Source organism: Aethalodelphis obliquidens, unplaced genomic scaffold, assembly GCF_003676395.1.
Source record: "Aethalodelphis obliquidens isolate GAN/ISIS:26980383/991018 unplaced genomic scaffold, ASM367639v1 scaffold33, whole genome shotgun sequence".
NCBI classification, from domain to species: Eukaryota; Metazoa; Chordata; class Mammalia; order Artiodactyla; family Delphinidae; genus Aethalodelphis; species Aethalodelphis obliquidens.
Window position 1 is genome coordinate 3907425 of NW_020837977.1, and position 20778 is coordinate 3928202.

Genomic DNA, 20778 nt, shown 5'->3' on the forward strand with positions numbered 1-20778 from the left:
TGATTACATAATCAATAAAATTTTTAAGTAAAATTTTGTGTTTTTTAAAAAACAGTCCTAGACTAGATTAGCCCTAAATCTGGCTTTAGCTGGCCTCAGTTTCCTCACCTGGAAAATTCTATCATTCTCTAGGTAACTAATAGTGACCCTTATAGAATGTGATAATGCAATGAGGAAAAGGGAAAGTTTTGGAGAAAACAACACTTCTGAAGTAGAGGAGGAAAAGTATAATTGAAAATGGGCCCACATCCTTCTCTTCTCACCCCATTGCCTCTCCTCCCCACCAAATTCTACTCTGAGCTATTATAACCAAAAAACTTTGTTTAATAATTTTTGCAAAGGCTTTGAAAAATTTACCCAGAACGGTCTGTCCGGTATTGCTTTTGCAACACCTTTTATCTGCCAAATGAACTAAAAAAGTCTTGCAGGCAAAAGTCACTAATTAGGTCAACAAACTTTGGATCGCCTGTATCTGTTTTCCCTTTGCGGACATCATTACACAACAGTAGGAGTTGAGCAACTTGCAATGGTGAGAGTCTTGGCCCTACATTCCTTTCATGCCACAGTCCGGTAAACAGAGGGTGAACTTTATTTAGCTGTTTCACCCTTCCTGGAAGGGTGCCTAAATTTCACCAAGGGAAAGAGAGCAAAGACGGCTCTGATTTACAATAGTTCGACTTACAATTTCTTGACTATACGATGGTGTCAAAGCTATATGCATTCAGTAGAAACCATACACAATTTGAAATTTTAATCTTTTCCTGGGCTACCAATATGCAGTATGAAACTCTCTCCCCGGTGTTGAAGCTCCTAATCAGCCACCCCAACAGGAGGGTAAACAACCAATACACTTATACAACCATTGTGTCTTTCACTTTCAGTACAAGTAATCAATAAATTACCTAAGATAATCAACACTTTATTATAAAATAAGTTTTCCATTGGACGATTTCTGCCCAACTGCAGGCTAATGTAAGCATTCTCAGCACATTCTAAGATAAGCTAGGCTAAATTATGTTAGGTCTATTAAACGCGTTTTCGACTTACGACATTTTCAAATTCCACTGGGCTTATCAGGACATAACCCCATCTTAAGTGGAGGTAAGATTTGTAAAAATGATAGGTGGATGGGGGTTGGGGGGAAGCGCGCCGGGGAGAGACCGGGAGAGAGAGGAGAGGAAGGAGGGGCAAAGGGGGCGTGGAGTGACAAAGATGGTGTCAGAACTGACTACTGGTGGCAGGACTTTCGGTGAGTGATTTCAGAATCCAGAAGCTGAGCAACCCTGTGGCTGGGAGGGGGCAGGAGGTGGGGGAAAGGCCTCAGAGTGGGGGTGGGGGGCGTGGTTAGTTTTCAGTAAACACTGAAAGGTACCGGGAAGAGAGGAAATGAGGCCAGCGATTTCGCGAGCTGTTGGGATGCTCTTCAACAAGCTCTGCAACTTTTCAAAAAAAAGACAAGCTGCTTCATAAAGAGCACGATCTTGTTAGCATAGCAACCGCACTCCCACTATCCAATCTTTCCTCTGCAGATAGTCTCCGACCTCTACGCGTACCCCCAAACGAGCGGCAGGAACAACCTCCAAAATTACAAGGTTCTTAACATTCAGCGTGAGAAACTACAAGTCCCAGGTTGCAGTGCTGCCTCAACCAAACACGACACTACCCGCCAGATAAACTACAAATCCCAGGATGCAATGCTGCCTCGGCCCCCACCCCCCCAGCCCCCCGACCCCCAGCACCTCTTTGAGGATGCAGTCCCCGCGGAAATCAGATCAGGATTGGCGCTGCATGCTGGGAGTCAAAAGACCCAGAATAGGATTGGTTGAGACTTTCCAGGGGCTACCGTCCTTTTAGGCTTGGCCTGTGGGAGAAGGGAGGGGACGCTGCGCACTTCCTGTAGACGCTGGCGGGCGACGGACTCAGGGAGTCCCCGCCTCACTAGGTACTAATCTCCCGCGCGTAGAAAGCGTCCGTGACCCAGCGGAAGTGATTCCTCCAACTGCCCCGGAACCCACGGCGGCAAGCAGCTGGGGGTGGGGGGGCGGCCCTGGTGTAGGGGCTGTGGCGGTGCGCGTGGACCCGGTGCGGTGGCTGTGGTTGCTGCGTGGCTGACGAGTGAGTCTCGGTCTGGGGTGGGAACGGAGCTCCGGGCCTGCGTGGGGGACGGGGGAGGCTCCTAGTGGGCGCGCTCGCCATCCCACTTCCCACCCCTTCCCATTTGGGCGGGGAAGGAACGGAAGCTCTTAACCTTCCCTGGCCTCTTCGGCTCTTGGTTTGGGGGAGGGGAGAGGAGGGCGGCGGGACCTTTCCTGGCGCCGCTCGGTGGGCTTGGAAAAGGGTGGAAGGAGGGGCGGCGGCCGGCGAGACTGGGCCTCCTCGGGGTTAAACGCGGGCAGGGTGGAGTTAGGAGCATGGCAGCCCTGTCTCTTTCCCTTTTTGCTTTCCCCGGGTGCACTCAGATTCATTCTTTCCTTGGGGTCAGCCCCTAGTTATAGAAGAGGGCTTTCGCTCTTCCCAGTTGCGGGACCCCGAGAAGTTTACCAACTTGTTGGGTGATCTCTGCCCGACTTGGTGTTTTGGGGCTGCCGTGCATCTGCCTCCCAGTCTCATCTGAAAGGAGGTATCTAGTGTCAAGTACAGTGGCCATTAAGTTTCTCTTATGGAACCTCTTTAATACAGCTATGGAGTTTGAATTATTAGTGCGAGCATTTCTACTCTGCATCGCCTTCAGTGTGGAAAACAACCGCAATCCTTTAGAGTTTTAAAACCTCATTTTCAAACTGCCAGATTTGCTTTCTGATCCCCAACTAGTTTCCTTTTTTGCTTAGTGGACTAAAATGATACGTCTCGGATCTCGTTGACATTATAATTGTGGTATAATTCATGATGTTGAAATATCACTGTTCACACGTGGATTCATTCATTTTGGAGATACAGTGGCAAGGAGACAACTATGGTCCCTGTCATCGTGGGTATTAAGTGCTTATTGCCAGTGATGATTTTGGCTTCATGCTTAATTTTTAAATGACTGTCCTTTTTTTTCTTAAGTGTGAGATTTACCTAATAACTACCTACCATTCCAAAAAATATATATGGATATAAATTTATTTCAAATGGAAGATACTAGTTTCATTACATTATGGTAATTCTGTAATATAGTCAGTAGTTTGTAGTCAGAAGTTATAGTCAGTTCTATGTATCAAGTTCCAAAGTAATATTTATATCTTATAAATTGCTTGTTTGGGTTTTTTGGGTAGATTTTTTTCAATACTAGAAAATAATCTGGAAAATCTTTGTATTTACACTGGTATGTGTTAATGCATTTCAGCTAACCTGTCCTAAATGTTTACTGTTCCGTTATTAAATAAGATCAGAAAAAGCTCACCCAGTGATGCTCAAAATTTCAGGCCTTGGTGATTAAGAAAACAGTAGTGCCATTCACTCAATTCTTTATTGAGCATCTTTTGTATGCTAGGTACTAAATGAGGCCTGCCCTCACCGAGCTTGAAAGGAAAGAGGCTATACATTATGTAAGCAAATACAGTTTCAGGTGGTGATAAATGTGAAGAGACTGTATCTAGATTAGAGTTAGATTAAGTTAGAGGACTAGGGTGTGGTGTCTGCTTTTGAAAGGAAGTGATCAAGGAAGACCTACCTCTCTGAGGAGTTAATGCTTTGCCTGGAGACTAAAATAATAAAGATCTGAAAGAAGAGTTTTTCAGAGAGCAGTAACTGTAAATGCATAGACCTTAAGGGAGGAATGAACTTGACCTATTAAAATACTTAGAAGGCCAGTATGGCTGGACGTTAATGAAGGAAGAGTGATGGGAGATGAGATCAGAGTGGTTAGCAAGGAGTACCTAAGATGGAACTTTACAGTCCTTGTTCTGTGTGTAATGAGAAGCCATTAGAGGATTTTGTGCAGGGGAGTGATACCTGGCTTATGCTTTTGATGACTGATTGCTGAGTGGCAAACTGAGAGTTGGAGGAAAGTGGAAAAACCAGCTCCTAAGGAGGCTGGTAGTTCAGTTGCCATGTGGTAGCTTGAACTAGAGATGTAGAGTTGGAAGTTAGTGAAAAGTGGTCTGATTTGGAATGTAATTTGAAGGTGGAGCCAAATGGTTCTTACCTTCGCCCCAGGACAAAAAACAATTTGGAGGAGTCACCTGTTTTGCCCGAGCATCTGGGTGAACAGTAGCACCATTTACTGGAATGAGGAAGACTGGGGCAGGTGAACTGGTTTCTGAGGAATAAAGCAGGAGTTCTGTATAGAGTGTACTCAGGTGGATGACTTTATACCGCTCAGAATATGTGCAGTAGGCAAGTAGGATATCCACTGCTGTTGCTCAGGGGAGAAGTCAGGCTAGGGAGGTAATCTTGGAGTCATATTTTACATGTGATATTTAAAACTATGGACCAGAGGACATCAAGTAAAGAGTATTAGTGGAGAAGAGGGCAGATGTCTGGGAGCACTCGGGTCAGAGGAAGAGCAAACAGTGACAGAAGCAGAAAGGCCAGGAGGGTGTGGCATCCGTAATGCTAAGGGAGGAAAATGTTTCAGAAAAGAGGGCGGAGTCAACTGTAAAACCCTAAGAGTAAGATGATGATGAAAAATTGACCCAGAGGGGACTTCCCTGGCAGTCCAGTGGTCAAGACTCCGCGCTTCCAATGCAGGGGGTCCGCGTTCGATCCCTGATCCAGAGCTAGATCCCACATGCATGCCGCAACTAAGACCCCCGTGCAGCCAAATAAATAAATATTTTTAAATGAATAAATAAAATAATTTAAGAAATTGACCCAGTGACCAAGTAGTTGAAATTTGACAAGAGCACTTTGCATGGACTAGAGGTCTAAAAAGTCTGATCAGTATGGGTTACAGAGAAGTGTATGGTAGTGATGATGTTACAGCATTTTGATATGTTGAATTGTGGCAGGACAAAGTCCTTGGATCACTGTGCTTAGCTGGAAAGGTTGGCCTTGCATAGGAAGGATGATTTTTACTCAACTTTTGAAACAGGAAGTATATGGTATATAGATGCAGGTAGGATGAAGGTGGAAAGATAAGGCAGTTGAAGTGACTTGTTTCTGTTTTGCTGGTGAAATAAGTGAAGTTGTCAGGGTAGGGAGGAGAGGTATGTTGGAGGTTTAGGGGATGCCGTGAATTTTCTCAGAGTAGGAAAGCCAGTTGACTAGGTAGGAGGATCAGTCCGACACCAAGTATCTGTTTAAAGTGTGTGGCCATAAATTTAAAATTGAGACCAGTCACAATGGTTGTGACTTTTCTTCAGCCAGTTCAGTCTTTGGTTGAGGCCTGAGCTCGGTGGAGAATCGGGTTTGGCCAGGGTTGGGATTTGGGTGGGTAGCTACGTCAGAGGAGAGGGCAGGGAGTTAAGGGTGTAAGGGCGCATGGTGCCAGTCTTCATGAACTCTTCACAGTGGGATGAAGCAAGGTCAGGGTTGCGTTTATATTTGTTCACTTTCAGCCCATCATTTAAAGGTTCTTTTTAATTGTTTTATTGTGTGTAGAATCTATAATTAGGTACACGCTATATAGTGAAGTACTTGTTCATACTTTTTAGACCAAAACAAAGGAGTTCAGAGATCACTGTCTAAGAGGGAGATTAGGTAGGTTACAGGGTAAGGCAGACAAGACAGCCTCAGTGGGAACACACAGCACTCTAGAGCTCTTGAGTTGTGTGCTGTGTGGGAGTGACTCTTGCTTAATAAAGTGGGAAATTGGGAGTTATGGGCAGTTTGTTGTAGAGGGAGGGTGAATTTCACATGGGTTCAGTCATGAAATGGTAGAGCTGGAAGGGACTTTAGGCACAGTTGAGTCCAATTTCCTCATTTGGGACATGAAGAAACAGAAGTCTTATCATTTAACCTATCTGGGTCTCAAGATAGAAATGCGCAGAGTAGAAATTCAAATATGGACTTCTAACGACACTGAGTTACTTTGCCAAAAGTATTAAAACTGCCTGCACAAGAGTTAAGTACTATAGGAGCATTGTTATAAGTTGAATAAGCCAGAATGAGAATTTTATCTCATCCTGAGATAAATAAATTCAGCGACACTATAAGCACATTCTAGGCAAGATATTCTGATGTCTTGTTACAAACTGGAATTGTGTAACTTCTGTCAATTTGTATTAATGGCTAAAGCCGCTCTTCTTGCCTCTTCAGATAGGCCTAAACATTAGATAATTTTTGGTTAATGTAATTTACTTTGTTTTCCAAATTAATCATATTCTTACATATTGTTAAGAATAAGTCATCAGGCTGACTGACGATTGTTTCCTTCATGAGTGGCTTAGTTCCACATACTTGTTTCTTTTTAAAAATCAGTTTTAAATCATGGTTTCCTAGTTATTTGTACTTTCAAACACGTATTTTTATGATTTTTTTTAAAAAATTGAAGTATAATTGACGCACAGCACTACGTTAGTTCCAGGTGCACAGCATAGTGATTCTATATTTCTATACATTACAAAATGATCACCACAATAAGTCTGGTGCCATCTGTCACTATACAGAGATATTACAATATTATTGACTATATTCCCCACGCTGTAGATTTCATCCCCATGACTCAGGACTCCTAACTGGCAGTTTGTACCTCTTTATCTCCCTTGCCTACTTCACTCATTCCCCCACCCCCTCCCCCGTGGCAGTCACTGGTTTGTTCTCCTGTATCTGTGAGTCTGTGGTTCTGTTTTGTTGTGTCTGTTCATTCATTTTGGTTTTTAGATTCCACATATAAGTGAAATCATGCAGTTTTTGTCTTTCACTGTCTGACTTATTTCACTTAGTATAATACCCATGTTGTCACAAATGGTAAGATTTCATTCTTTTTTATGGCTGAGTAATATTCCATTATATGAGTAATCTTGTAGCATGTATGTGTGTGTGTATCATATCTTTATCCATTCATCTATCGATGGGCACTTAGGTTGCTTCCATATCTTGACTATTGTAAATAATGCTACAGTGAATGTAGGGATGTGTGTATCTTTTTGAATTAGTGTTCTTGTTGTCTTTAGAAAAAATACACAGAAGTGGAATGCTGGATCCATGGTAGTGCTTCCATGCTGTTTTCCATAGTGGCTGCACCAATTTACAGTCCCACCAGCACTGCGTGAGGGTTCCCTTTTCTCCACATCCTTGCCAAAAATGATGATAGCCCTTCTGACAGGTCTGAGGTGGCATCTCATTGTGGTTTCAATTTGCATTTTCCTGGTGATTAATGATGTTGAGTATCTTTTCATGTACTTGTTGGCTGTCTGTGTGTTGTGTGTCTTCTTTGGAAAAATGTCTATTTAGGTCCTCTGCACTTTTTTTTTTTTTTGCGGTATGCGGGCCTCTCACTACTGTGGCCTCTCCCATTGCGGAGCACAGGCACGGGATGTGCAGGCTCAGCGGCCATGGCTCACGGGCCCAGCCGCTCCGCGGCATGTGGGATCTTCCCGGACCGGGGCACGAACCCGTGTCCCCTGCATCGGCAGGCGGACTCTCAACCACTGCGCCACCAGGGAAGCCCATCTGCTCATTTTTTAATTGGGGTTGTTTGGGGGTTTTTTGATGTTGAGTTGCATGAGTTCTTTATATATTTTGAGTATTAATCCCTTATCAGACAGATTGTTTGCAAACATCTTCTCCCATTCAGTAGGTGGCATTTTAATTATGTTGATGGTCTTGTTTGCTGTGCAGAAGTTTTTTACTTAGTTTGATGTAGTCCCATTTGTTCATCTTTGCTTTTGTTTCCCTTGCCTGAGGAGGCATATCCCAAAAAATACTGCTAAGACCAATGTCAGAGAACGCACTATGTTTTCTTCTAGGAGTTTTATGATTTCAGGTCTTACATTTAAGTATTTGAGTTTATTTTTATATATAGTACGAGACAATAGTTCAGTTTGATTCTTTTGCAGTAGCTGTCCAGTTTTCCCAACACCATTTATTGAAGAGGCTGTCTTTTTTCCCACTGAATATTCTTGGCTCTTTTGTCATAGATTAATTGATCATATAAGTGTGGGCTTATTTCTGGGCTCTCTGTTCTGTTCTATTGATCTATGTGACTGTTTTTTACATACTGTCTTGATTACTGTAGCTTGTAGTAGTGATTTGAAATCAGGGAGCATGGTACCTTCAGCTCTGTTCTTCTTTCTCAAAATTGTTTTGGCTATTCAGGGTTATTTTTATATTTTTTTTTTCCAGCAGAAAACATGAGGTTAATAGGTGAGAAATCCCTCACTTTACTTAAATGACATCAACCTGTACCTATCATTCTAATCTGCTTTTTAAAAAATTAACAGTTTATCTTGGTATTTCCATGTTATTATATATATAGGTTTAACTTTTCCTTTTCACTGCCCCATAATATTTCAAAAGTATAAATATACTATTTTTGTTTAGTATCACCCATTTCCCCTTCCCTCCAAAACTTGGTTCTTAGCAAGTTTTAATGTTTTAGTTTTCTTATTACCATTGGGGTCAAACATTTTTATTCAGGTCTATGAGCTATTTGTATTTTTTCTTCTGCTATTTTTCTAGAGTTCAGTGGGGTTTTTTTACATTTGGTTCTTTAAACTGTAGTGTGTTTTTGTGAGTGATGTCGGTTAGACATCTAACCTTATTTTTTCCAGGTAAATAACCAATGTAAAAAAGCAAAAAGATACAAAGAATAGATTTGCAGCTGTTGCTCTCATCTAGTTAGCTAATCCAAGCAAGTCAGCTGAAAAACTATTAGAACTAATAAGAGTTTGTGAAGATCATGGAATACAAGCTCAACTTACCGAATTTAAAAGGTTTTCTTTAAAACACCAGCAATAACCTTTCAGAAAGTATAATCGAGAAAACAGATCCCATTCATATGGGAACTGTAAAGTACCTAAAAGTAGACCTAATGAGAAATGTGTAATAACAAAATGTGGACTTGCCCAACTCCTTAGCAAAAACATGTTTATCACACTATTGTAATTAAAACAGTGGGGATATTGGTCAGGTATAAACAGATTGATGGAACAGAATACAGTCTAGAAATCCATGTAGTAATATAGTATATAAGGGTAACATTTCAAATCAGAAAAGGGATGGGCTGTTTAAAGATCTTTTTGGTGTTCAAAGATACTAGGATAAAAACTGATTTCAGTGTAGGCCCTAGGCTCACCTAGAATTTCTAAGTATTTGTTAGATAATAAAAATCTAAAAAATAGAAAACTATAAAAAAGTAATGTTTCTATATAACACTCTAAAAGCACAATGACATCGAGTCTTTGTTCATGTCTTCTGCCTGGAACTATTCTCAACCCACTGTCCAACCACTTCCTCTTACCTACCTAATGCATGTATACCTAATTCGGTTGTGGAGTAGATGTTCAGATGTTCACACTGAGATTTTGTAGCCCCAAACTTAGATTTGTATAGGTTATTTGTGGGTTAAGTCCAAATTTAATCATATTTCAAATATTTTTAACTTCCACGTAGGAATCAGTGTTTACTCCTAATTGTTAGTGTTGATTTACTCTTTCTTTGTTAGTGATGGGGAGCTCCCTCCTCCCGCAACCTTGACCCTTGTGTAAATGATGGAATTGATTTACTCTGTTAAGAAGTCTGTAGAAAAACTGTTGCTACCCAAAGGGCTTCTCAGGTGTGACTTTTCATGGTTGCTTAGCTACTGCTGGTTAAGTAAACAACCTGGATGTTTTGCTCTGGAGATTTTCCAGAGAAAAGTTGGCACTTGAAATTCTTCTTCTAGCTTTTCTAGCATGTTTTCCTTTTTTTGTGTTTTAGAAGGAGTACAAAGCAGTATGAACAGAAGAAAATAATAATGACTGATAAATTTTTTAATTGCTTACTACTTTGACCAAAAAATGACAGAGTACTGTTTTTAAATTTTAGATAACTATCTAAGGATTTATATCAGCACCTCTCAGCAGTAGTGGAAAAGAAGTTTTAACAGGAGCCAGAATTTGTTACCATGGTGGTATGGAATAATGGAAGGGAGCGTAGGCTCTAAAGCAAACCTCCCCAGGTTTAAATTCTCATGTTGCCACTTAAGCTGTAGAAGCCTTGAGCAGGTAGCAGCCTCCTCATGTTTTCTCATCTCTAAAATGGGAATGATAATTCCCCTGTGGAAGTGTTGTTTTAAAATAAGACAATGTATGCAAGGCATTTAATGCAACGTTTACACTCATTAGGCCCTCAAATGGTTGGTAAAAACGTTACATTGCCCCTGCTGCCTTTCTCTCACATTAGACATGGTACTTTAAATACCTCCCTACATGCTTGGGGAGTGTTCTAGACTAACATTTAATTTTTCCCCTGACTCTGTCAACACCTGGAGCATTCAGCTTCTCTATACATCAATGATGTTTTTTAAGGTGAGGGATTACATAGGTTTATTGGTCAGGAATTTCTTAGAGAACAGGATAATTAGGATACACTGTTTTTCTGATAATGACATAAAAAATAATATTCGGATGAAAAAATCCTCCTTCGAAGAAATGCTGTTAAAATACAAATTACTGAAAACATGAGCTCTTTTCCTTTGGTAGTCATTTCTTTCGTGAAATTTAAGATTTCTCAAAAATTAAAATTTTTTTTAACACTTCGTTGTTACATCTCAGAACTTTGGTAGCCTCTGTGCAGAAGGGATGGAACACTAAAATGTATTATAGATGTGCACACTTACATAAGAAGAGGGCAAGCCTTACCTTTTTTATTCACAGGAAAGCTACTTCACATCCTTGGATTTATCATGTTGTCATTCATTTAGCAGATACTTGCTTTAATGTTTGCCAGTATCTAGTAGCTATAGTATACAGAGATGATTAAGGCCAAGGGTGTCTCCTTCAAGTTCAGTTCAGCTCCTAAGGAACAACATATGTGTTTTTAAACTGTTGTCAGAATAGTTACCTTAAAAAGGCGGGGGGAAAATGTGTATTTAGACTTTACTGTCCTGGAGGTGATCATCTTCTCTCAGATGTTCAGAAACTTGATACTGTTCCATATTGTGGTGGCTGGGAAACTTACATAGCAGAGAGAGTCCTTGCACTTGTAACACCAAGGACGTATTAAAAAATAATGGGAAAACATGTTATTCTGGCATTAATCTCAATATAGTATTGTTATATTTCAGGAAACTACTAAAGTTCCTGTGGACTCAAAGTAGAATTTCATAAGAACATAATGGGTAAGTTATATAAAAGTCATTTTGTAGTTCAATTAGTTGAAGCTTTCTTCTCAAAGATAGGCCTTTGAAGTCAGTGAATGCAAGTAAGAAAGTAGAGTAGACTGAAATTAGTTGTTTAAATCAGCAGCTTATGTTTATTATATATTTCTAAAAAGCAGATCAGTAACATTATTATGCCAAATTTAATTTGTGATTGCTAGTTATTGAAATTAGAAACTCTCCCAACATACATAGAAAGTGGTTTCTCTTGCCAAAAAAAAAAAAAATACTGGAAGTATAAATTTAAATAATTGATAATTTTTATTTTTGTTCTCAGAGGTTGGCAAAAACTGCTAAAAATCTGTACTCTTGAATAGTCTATAATTAGAAGTTACATGCATCTTTATGAGTCCCCCAGCTTTTTATTATGAAAAATTGCAAGAATAATACACTATAGCCTTCACTAGTTAACGTTTTGTCATATTTGCTTTTCCTGCGTGTATACGTTTGTATGTGTTTATGTACCCACATATACACACAAAAACACACATAAGCTTTTTTTTCTGTTCTATTTATTAATTGTACATGTAATACTCCACACCTAAATGCTTAAGCATGCATCTCGTAATTCAGTCCATATTCAGAATTTCAGTTTTTTCAATAGTGTTCTTTACAGTGGGTTTATTATTTTTAAATCCAGGGTCCAATCAAGGATTTACTTATTGCATTAATTTATCTCTTTTGTGTTCTTTAAACAGTTCCCTACTTTTGGGATTGGGTGAGGAGTGAGGTCTTTCATGACTCATTTAAATTTAGATTTGTCTGAGTATTTCCTCCTCATTAGATTCAGGTTAAACGTTTTTGGCAGTGGTAGTACGTAAGTGACTTTGATATTTGTTAATCTCAGTTTTAGGGATTTCTAAATTAATAACAAATGAATGAGTAAATGGATGTTTGTAACTGAACAGTACTTCAGCTTCATCCTCTGTACTTCTCCTCGCTAAGTCTTCCTAAGTTTTTAGAATAAGCCTTAAGATATTTTCTTTCAGATATTGGTACCATAAAAATTAAAATTCTGTCGGTACAAAATTGTAAAGTTATACGTGTGAGAAAAGATCTTAAAGGGTTGTATAAAAATACATACTCCCTCAGAAAGTTACGTTGAGCCAGTTCCTGTGGCTGAAGCCGGCATGGTGGCATTGAGGATAGCTGGTAGCTACCTCACCTCTACTTTGAATTTTTAAAGATTGATTATTTGTCTGTAGTCATTGTTTCAATATTCATGCAATAATTTAAACTGGGCAGTAAAATTTTTTGATCGTTTTTTTATGGATCAAGAGTAAAATGCTGAGTAATGAAGGCCCTAAATTTTAGAATACGGGGCTTGTCAGAAGTTGCGCTCACATGGCATATGAACATTTATTCATAAACACACTATGCATCTTACTTTAAAAATGAGTATTTCAGGTCATAGAATTAAAGTTTTACTATTTGAATATTTTCTTTTCGTCTTCAAATTTAAATGTGCTGCTGTGTTCACAAATTGTTAATACTTCCATGAAAAATACTGGTAAATTTTCATCTAAAGTAAACATCCTTGGGAGTTCCCTGGTGGTCCAGTGGTTAGGAATTGGCGCTTTCTCTGCTGTGGCCCATTTTCAATCCCTGGTTGGGGAATTAACATCCCAGAAGCCATGTGGCCAAAAATTAAAAATAAAAATAAAGTAAACATCCTTGAATGTAAAGTTTATTCTGATATTGGAAAATATTTAGAGAATAATAAAATAAGGAGTTAAAAAGTTTAAAATCTTGGTGGCTATTACTCTCCAGAAATGTTTCTGCTCTGAGTTATTCATATACTAACCTTGGTAAACCTGTTTATTTTTAATAAATTTTGTGATTCAAAAATTATCTTACTACATACTTTAGATGGAGAAGAGAAAACCTATGGTGGCTGTGAGGGCCCTGACGCCATGTATGTCAAATTGATATCTTCGGATGGTCATGAATTTATTGTAAAAAGAGAACACGCGCTAACATCAGGAACAATAAAAGCCATGTTGAGTGGCCCAGGTAGGTACATTTCTTTATTTCCTCTTAATATATCCTCACTTTTTTAATGTTTGATGAATGTGTTTTCAAGTTGAATTAAATGACTCATAACATTAAAAGAAAGATAGTAACTGTTCTAACATTAATTACTGCATGGTTATGTTGCATTGGGAAAAAAGTGGCTTCTGCTATTTCCTGTTTTCAGTTATTTACCATAGTTTCAATAAAACCTAATTGATTCTTTTGTAATAGGAAGGATCATTTTCCTATGTTTCCATGGTCAGTTCACCACAGAAGGACTCTGGTGATTTTTGCTCCTGGTTACATGTAAAGTTTACCTATAGAAGTTATTGCTTCCCACATATCTACTGTTCCCATTTTACCTCAAGAAAATTTTTCTTGAGGGTTGGAATTTCCGGAGCATAGGGTAATTCTGTGTTTAACTCTTGGAGGAAACGCTGAACTGTCTGCACAGTGGCTGAACCATTTTACGTTCCTGCCAGCCGTGTACAAGGCTTCCAGTTTCTCCACATCCTCCCTGACATTTGTTATTTTCCATTTTTCTGATTGTAACCATCTTAGTGGGTGTGAAGTGGTATCTCATTGTAATTTTGCTTAGCAATTCCCTAATGACTGATGAAGTTAAATATATCTGCTTGTGCTTGTTGGTCATTTGTATATTTTCTTTTGACGCATATCTATTCAATTTTGTTGCCCATTTTTTAATTGACTTGTCTTTTTGTTGTTGAGTTTAAGATTTCTTTATAAATTCTGGACACTTTATAAGTTCTTTATAAATTCTGAACTTTATTAAGAGTTCTTTATAAATTCTTTATACCTTATGAGATAAATGATTTGCAAATACTTTCTTCATTCTGTAGGCTGTTTTTTCTTGATAGTATCTTTTGATGCACAGAAGTTTTTTATTTTGATGAAGTCCAATTTATTTTCCCTTTTGTTGTTTCTGATTTTTGGAGTCCTGTCTAAAAATGCATGGCCAAATTCAATGTCATGAAGATTTACCTTATGTTTTCTTACAAGAGTTGTGTTTTAAGCACTTACATTTAGGTTCTTGATTTTAAGTTAATTTTTGCATATAGTGTGAATCAGCTTCATTCTTTTGCATGTGGACATCCCATTACTATTTGTCAGAGAGACCATACTGAATGGTCTTGGCATCCCTGTTGATAACCAGTTGACCATAGGTATGTAGGTTTATTTTTGGGCTCTCGATTTTCCATTGATCTATGTATCTGTGGTTATACCAGTATCACGCTGTTTTGATTTCTGTAGCTTTGTAGTAAGTTTTGAAATTGGGAAGTGTGAGGCCCCCAACTTTGTTTTTCTTTTTCAAAATTGTTTTGGTTATTTCGGATCCTTTGCAATCCCTTTTCTATATTTTTTACTATGGAGATTTTAGAACATACACAGACTTGGAGAGAATAGCATAACACACCTTCCTGTACCCATCAACTAGCTTCAATAGTTGTCAACATTTTGCCAGTTTTGTTTTGTCTATTATCCTAACTTTTTTTAAAAGAGTATTTCAAGCAAATTCCTGACATTAGGTTATTTCACTTGCAAAATCTATGATAGTCCCCCTGCAACCTCCCCCCTGCTTTTTTTTCCAGACTATCAATTTTACTAGAAACAAAGTTATTTGTATAATGTCCACATCCAGGTTATACTTAATCATGTTTCATCTTGTAAATTCATAATTAGAACTCTAGAGCCTTGAACAGAATCCAGTTTATCTTTCTAGCAAGAATACTTTATAGGTGGAACTCTTGTAGTCCTATTGTATCATGTCTTTTAGCAATGTCAAGACTGATCAGTGGGTTCCAGAGTTATCAAGCTGATTTGTCCATGAGCAATTCCCCAGTCAGACTTTCATATAATATTTAGTTTTAGCATTCACTGTGATTATTGCTGAGATTTACTTCATTTGGAATTATAAAACAGAGATTTTCTAATTCTGTAATTTCTTCTGCATTTATTAGTTAGAACTCTCCTATAAAGAAGAACTATTTGGTTACGCTGAAATACAGTCTGTACGGGAAAGAAAAGATAAATGCTTGATTTTTTTTTTTCCCCTTTACGTGCAATTTTTCAGAGTAAAGAATTGGTTCTCCAGCATCCTCCAACAGTAAAGAGTGTTTGTTTTGTTTGTTTTTTTGCATATATACTTTTTATTGGATATTTTTCAGTTAGGTGCAGTCATTCTTACTGATGCTCAAACGGCTCCGTTTTTATGCCAGAAGGAGCAGATCAGGTTGGCTCCTGTGTCCTTTTGACACAGTTTTATTAGCCTTGAATAGCTATACTACTTTCTGTAATAAAAAAATTTCTCAGGTTCATTTTGTACATTATTCCTCAATGCTAAAAACAGCCATTCATTAAAGAGCCCTGGGGTTTGGGGGGGGTGGGTTTTTACGGTTTGATTTTTTAATGGAAAATGGTACTTAGATACCCCACTGTGGGTGCTAGCAATACTCATTGCTCCTGGGTTGAAGTGCTTTTAGACTTTTCTACTGGACAGAACTAGGATGTACTTTAGGGGAAAAATCCCGATGCCAACAAAATTTTAACTAAAAATTGAGATTAAAGGACTTTTACAAAGTCTGATCTCCTTTAATTTAAAAACAAGAGTTTTATCTTTGAAGCTTCAAACTTTCGGCACCAAACTAATGTTTGCATGAAAAGGAATGAAGTACTGATGCATGCTACAAGGTGGATGCACCTTAAAACATTATGCTGAGTGAAAGAAGCCAGACACACATTGTTGTATACTTCCATCTGTATGAAATATCCAGAATAGATAAATCCATAGAGACAGAAAGTAGAGGGGAGTTCCCTGGTGGTCTAGTGATTAAGGATTCAGTGCTTTCACCACTATGGCCTGGGTTCAGTTCCTGGTCAGGGAACTGAGATCATGCAAGCCGCGAAATGTGGCAAAAAAAAACCCCAAAAACAGAGAGAAAGAAAGTAGGTTGGTGTTTTCCAGGGGCTGCGGTGTGGGTTTTATTTGGGGTGGCGAAGATGTTTTGGAACCAGATGGAGAGGATGGTTGCTCGGCATTGTGAATGTACACTGAATTGCACATCTTAAGTTGGTGACTTTTATATGAATTTCTTTTTTCTATTATTATTAATTTTTATTGGAGCACAGTTGCTTTACAATGTTGTGTTAGTTTCTTGCTGTACAGCAAAGTGAGTCAGTCATACGTATACATATATCCACTCTTTTTTAGTTTCCTTCCCATTTAGGTCACCACAGAGCATTGAGTAGAGTTCCCTGTGCTCTACAGTAGGTTCTCATTAGTTACCTATTTTATACATAGCAGTGTATATATGTCAGTCCCAATCTCCCAATTCATTCCACCCCCTCTTTCCCACCCAGTAACCATAAGTTTGTTTTCTACATCCGTGACTCTACTTGTTTTGTAAATAAGTTCACTTGTACCCTTTTTTTTTAGATTCCACTTGTAAGCGGTATCATCTGATATTTGTCTTTATGTGTCTGATGTCACTCAGTATGACAGTGTCTCAGTCCATCCATGTTGCTGCAAATGGCATTATTTTCTTTTCTTTTGGCTGAGTAGTAGTCCAATATATATATATGTACCACATCTTCTTTATCCATTCATCTGTCAGTGGACGTTTAGGTTGCTTCCATGTCTTGGCTATTGTAAGTAGTGCTGTTGTGAACATAAGGGTGCATGTATGTTTTCGAATTAGAGTTTTCGTCTTTTCTGGATATACGCCCAGGAGTGGGACTGCTAGATCATATGCTAACTCTATTTTTAGTTTTTTAAGGAACCTCCATACTGTTCTCCATAGTGGCTATACCAATTTATATTCCCACCTGTTATACGAATTTCACCTAAAGAAAACACTAATGTTTGTCTAGTGTCAAAGGCTTAATAAGTGCCTATTGGTAATATTTCATACATACATTTAAGAAAGAGAGTTTTCGTTATTGGCAAACAAAAATTTACCTCATTGCTATGAATTATCTGCTGAATCCTTCTTTCCTTTCTCCGCATCCCATCCTACCCCCAACCAATAGACAATTACTAGAAAACTTTTAAAATACTACATTCTCAGAAAGTACATTTTTCTGCCTTTTATATTCAGTGCACAGTGCTAGTGCTAGACTGCCAAGAAAATATTTTATCCCAATAGTAAAGAAATCATAGAGCTAAAGAAATTGAGAGATCACTAAAAACAGTGTATGAACTGTTATTAAACAAAGGGAGGAAGTAGCTTATGAGAGCTCATTAACATGACCGTATTTTTAAAAACTAAAGGGGAAAACAATGCATTTACTCTCTTGAAAAGATTCTTTAAGGATAGTGTTTTCACTTATTTATATTTACATGACAACATAGCACAGAGCTCTTGCTGGTCTATAAGTACTTAATTCCCTAGACTGAGTCGTTTTAATAAAGATTTTTTTTATGTTTCTACTCAGAAATCTACATATTTCATTTGATGCTAGTTGGGTTTATCCTTTTTGCATTATATTAGTTTTGCTAGGGCTGCCATAACAAAGTACCATTGACTGGATGGTTTAAACAGAAATTTATTTTCTCACAGTTTTGGAGGGTGGAAATTAGAGATCAAGGTGTTGACAGAGTTGGTTTCTTCTGAGGTCTCTCTCCTTGCCTTGTAGATGACTGTCTTCTTCCTGTGTCTTCCCACTGTTGTCTTACCTCTGTGTGTCTGCAGCCTCATCTCCTATTCTGATAGGGATGCCAGTCATATTGGATTAGGGCCTTAATTACCTATCTCCAAACATAGTCACATTCAAGTATTGGGGGTTAGGACTTAAACATATGAATTTTGGAGGAACACAGGTCAGCCCATGTATCACGAACAAATTCCTTTTCTTTTCCAGGTCAATTTGCTGAGAACGAAACTAATGAAGTCAATTTTAGAGAGATCCCTTCACATGTGCTATCAAAAGTATGCATGTATTTTACCTACAAGGTTCGCTACACTAACAGCTCCACGGAGATTCCTGAATTTCCAATTGCACCTGAAATTGCACTGGAACTGCTGATGGCTGCAAACTTCCTAGATTGTTAAATAAAATAAATTATAATAAACTGTTAACTTTTTTCAGTATTTAATACCTGTAGTTCAGTTAGTAATTTTTTCATATATAGCATGTTGCCTGTGTGCAATTGAACTTTAAAGTTCATTGCAAAGCAGATTATCTTGTTCTTTTGCATAGCAATCAGAGTTGAAATTTGTTTGCTACATCAACAAATTAAGGACATTTTCACAAATTGAGAAATAAACAAATATGCCAATTCGTAGGTGGTTTTGCCTTATCCTTTGGATGTGATTTTTAAAATTAGAGCAGTGGTGATATAGTAAATGCTGAAATTTAGGCATAAATTCAACACGTTCTACAGGTAAATAATGGGGCTACATATTTTTATGTTTTTAGTGTTTTTTTAAAAACCTATTCTGATCTTATAGCTGTCATTAGCATTACTAGGGTTATGCAATTGCATATAATTGCATTATAAACATGTTTATAACTTAGCCAAAATATTGATTTTTTATAACTGTCAAAGACATGAGAGTTGAAATTTCTTATGTGTCTTTTGATAAACTGCAGTATTGTTTAAGTGTATCTTGTCTTTTTGTTTATTGCTACAATTTAAGAACTTTATTTAAAATCAATTTTGGAAGATTACTAGGTACAGCTTTTGGAGCAGAGACTTTTTGAACTTTAGCCACATGGTCAACAAGTAAACTACATGACTTCAGTTTCATGTGCATTGTGCATTGTGGCCAATCCATTGTATAAAGTTTCCTTTGCAGTATTCATTCTTACATAGTCCCTTGTTGTGATTACACTTCTCATTATTTAAATATGTTTTAAAAGACTCACTATGAACTTTTTCATCTAGATCCTAAGAGCAAGACTTCTCTGACAATTCCAGTCTTCCTCCATTCAACTGAAATATTATAAAATAAGAAAAACGTGGAGAGATGCAGTGCAAATCTAATAATGCACTTTGATCTAGTATATTAATTATCTTCTATTAATTAAAGTATGTCCCACTAGATATGATATCCATAATCTGGGTCTTCTACTGAACTCAAACTTATAGAAGAGGTCATTCAGCTTTTACACTAAGACAAAAAAAGTTTGAAGAACTATAATAGAGCATCTCTGCTTAGTCGTGGAAAAAGAAGCACTAGAGTTGGGTTTATTATTGTCTCTATCTTAGTAGTAAAACAAAGCTGTTATTATAGGGTCTACAAATTTAAGTCTTCAGCTTACTTAAGACTGGTTCAATATGGACCAGTTTTTCTGGAACCTGCAAAGACCATAAACAAGATCAATAAAAGTAATTTTTCCTCTTAGAAGACCTAACATTGTTATTGAAAGCAATTAAATATAAATGTTAGTTGCATATATTTTAGTAACATCTTAAGACATACTGTTACATATTTTAGTATAGAATTACCAAGTACTAGAATTATATTCTGCTACTTGGTGACAAATAATGCCAATTATAAACCTAAGTGGTGATCTTAAAGGTCAAGGTGATAGCTAGAATACAGTTTAACTTTGACCCATTTTAGTAGGTTACTTTATATGTTAGGTCCAGAAGTTACCTTAAGTTCAAAATATTGAAATAGAACTGAAAGATTAGGAAAAACTGTATAGCTTGCGGCAAATGATACTTGCATGTTAATAAAGACTATTGACTGAAAGGTTTGATGAACACTTGGTGTTTGATCTTTTTAGCCTTAATTTTCTCTTTTTCTGAGGATGTATGAAACTATTGGCTTCAGGACATCTTGCCATATGATTGAATAGCAGGAATTTTTATTTGGTTCAATTTAAGAGATGATTTTATATAGTATTGAGACCTTAAATAGTTTTCTGACACTTGGTGATTAGTTTACTTTTTGAATTATGTGCAAATCTACCCAATACTTTTTCTGCACAGAAAATAGTACCACAAAATCAGTTACTATTTCATTTTTGTATTGTCTAGATTATTTTATGCTTTTTTAGACTGCTTATCTTTCATGCAATTATTATTGGCAGATAAGTCTCCTTTTGAAGAGCTGTTAATATTGAGGAATACAATCTACTATAAGTAAATTCAGCTCATGTTAAAAGAGAAATACATTTAGAGACATCTTGCTATATATGGAGCTGTCATCTTAGCTGTGGGTCGTTTTGCTAAACTTATCAATTCTTTCAAAATGGTACAGGTATTCTGAGAAATTATATAAAGTTGCTGTTAAAGATCGAAGAGTGTTTAAAGCTAGTAATTCCTATCTGTGTAGAGGAAAATTCATACAAATTAACAAAGCTTGGTTGTATTTAGACTTAGCAGTGCTAAGTTGAGCTTCTGCTTAGTTATATCTAAGTTTGGTAAAACACAAGATCTGGAAATCAATAGATGCAGTTGATTTTATATATGGTGTTTTATTTGCAATATATAAATCTCATTTAATTCCAGGCTAGTCATATTTGTGCTAAGTCTTTATATTCCTATTAGGCTATAATAAGAAACTCTT

The 20778-nt window shown here is 37.5% G+C and overlaps 1 protein-coding gene across 1 annotated transcript; it reads left to right on the top strand.

The window, feature by feature from the left end:
• Positions 1–1940: 1940 nt before the first annotated feature.
• ELOC (elongin C) lies at positions 1941–19959 on the top strand. The gene is made up of 4 exons (XM_027127893.1): positions 1941–2115; positions 11135–11188; positions 13097–13240; positions 18119–19959. Exons 2-4 carry the CDS (start codon positions 11185–11187, stop codon positions 18307–18309), a joined length of 339 nt encoding a protein of 112 aa, XP_026983694.1. The 5' UTR covers positions 1941–2115; positions 11135–11184; the 3' UTR covers positions 18310–19959.
• The last annotated feature ends 819 nt before the right edge of the window (positions 19960–20778 follow it).

What these genes read in the sequence shown, in the direction of transcription:
- ELOC (XM_027127893.1), top strand. An exon ending in AGCCATGTTGAGTGGCCCAG is followed by an intron (nt 13,241 to 18,118) that starts GTAGGTACATTT and finishes TTTCTTTTCCAG; the next exon opens with GTCAATTTGCTGAGAACGAA.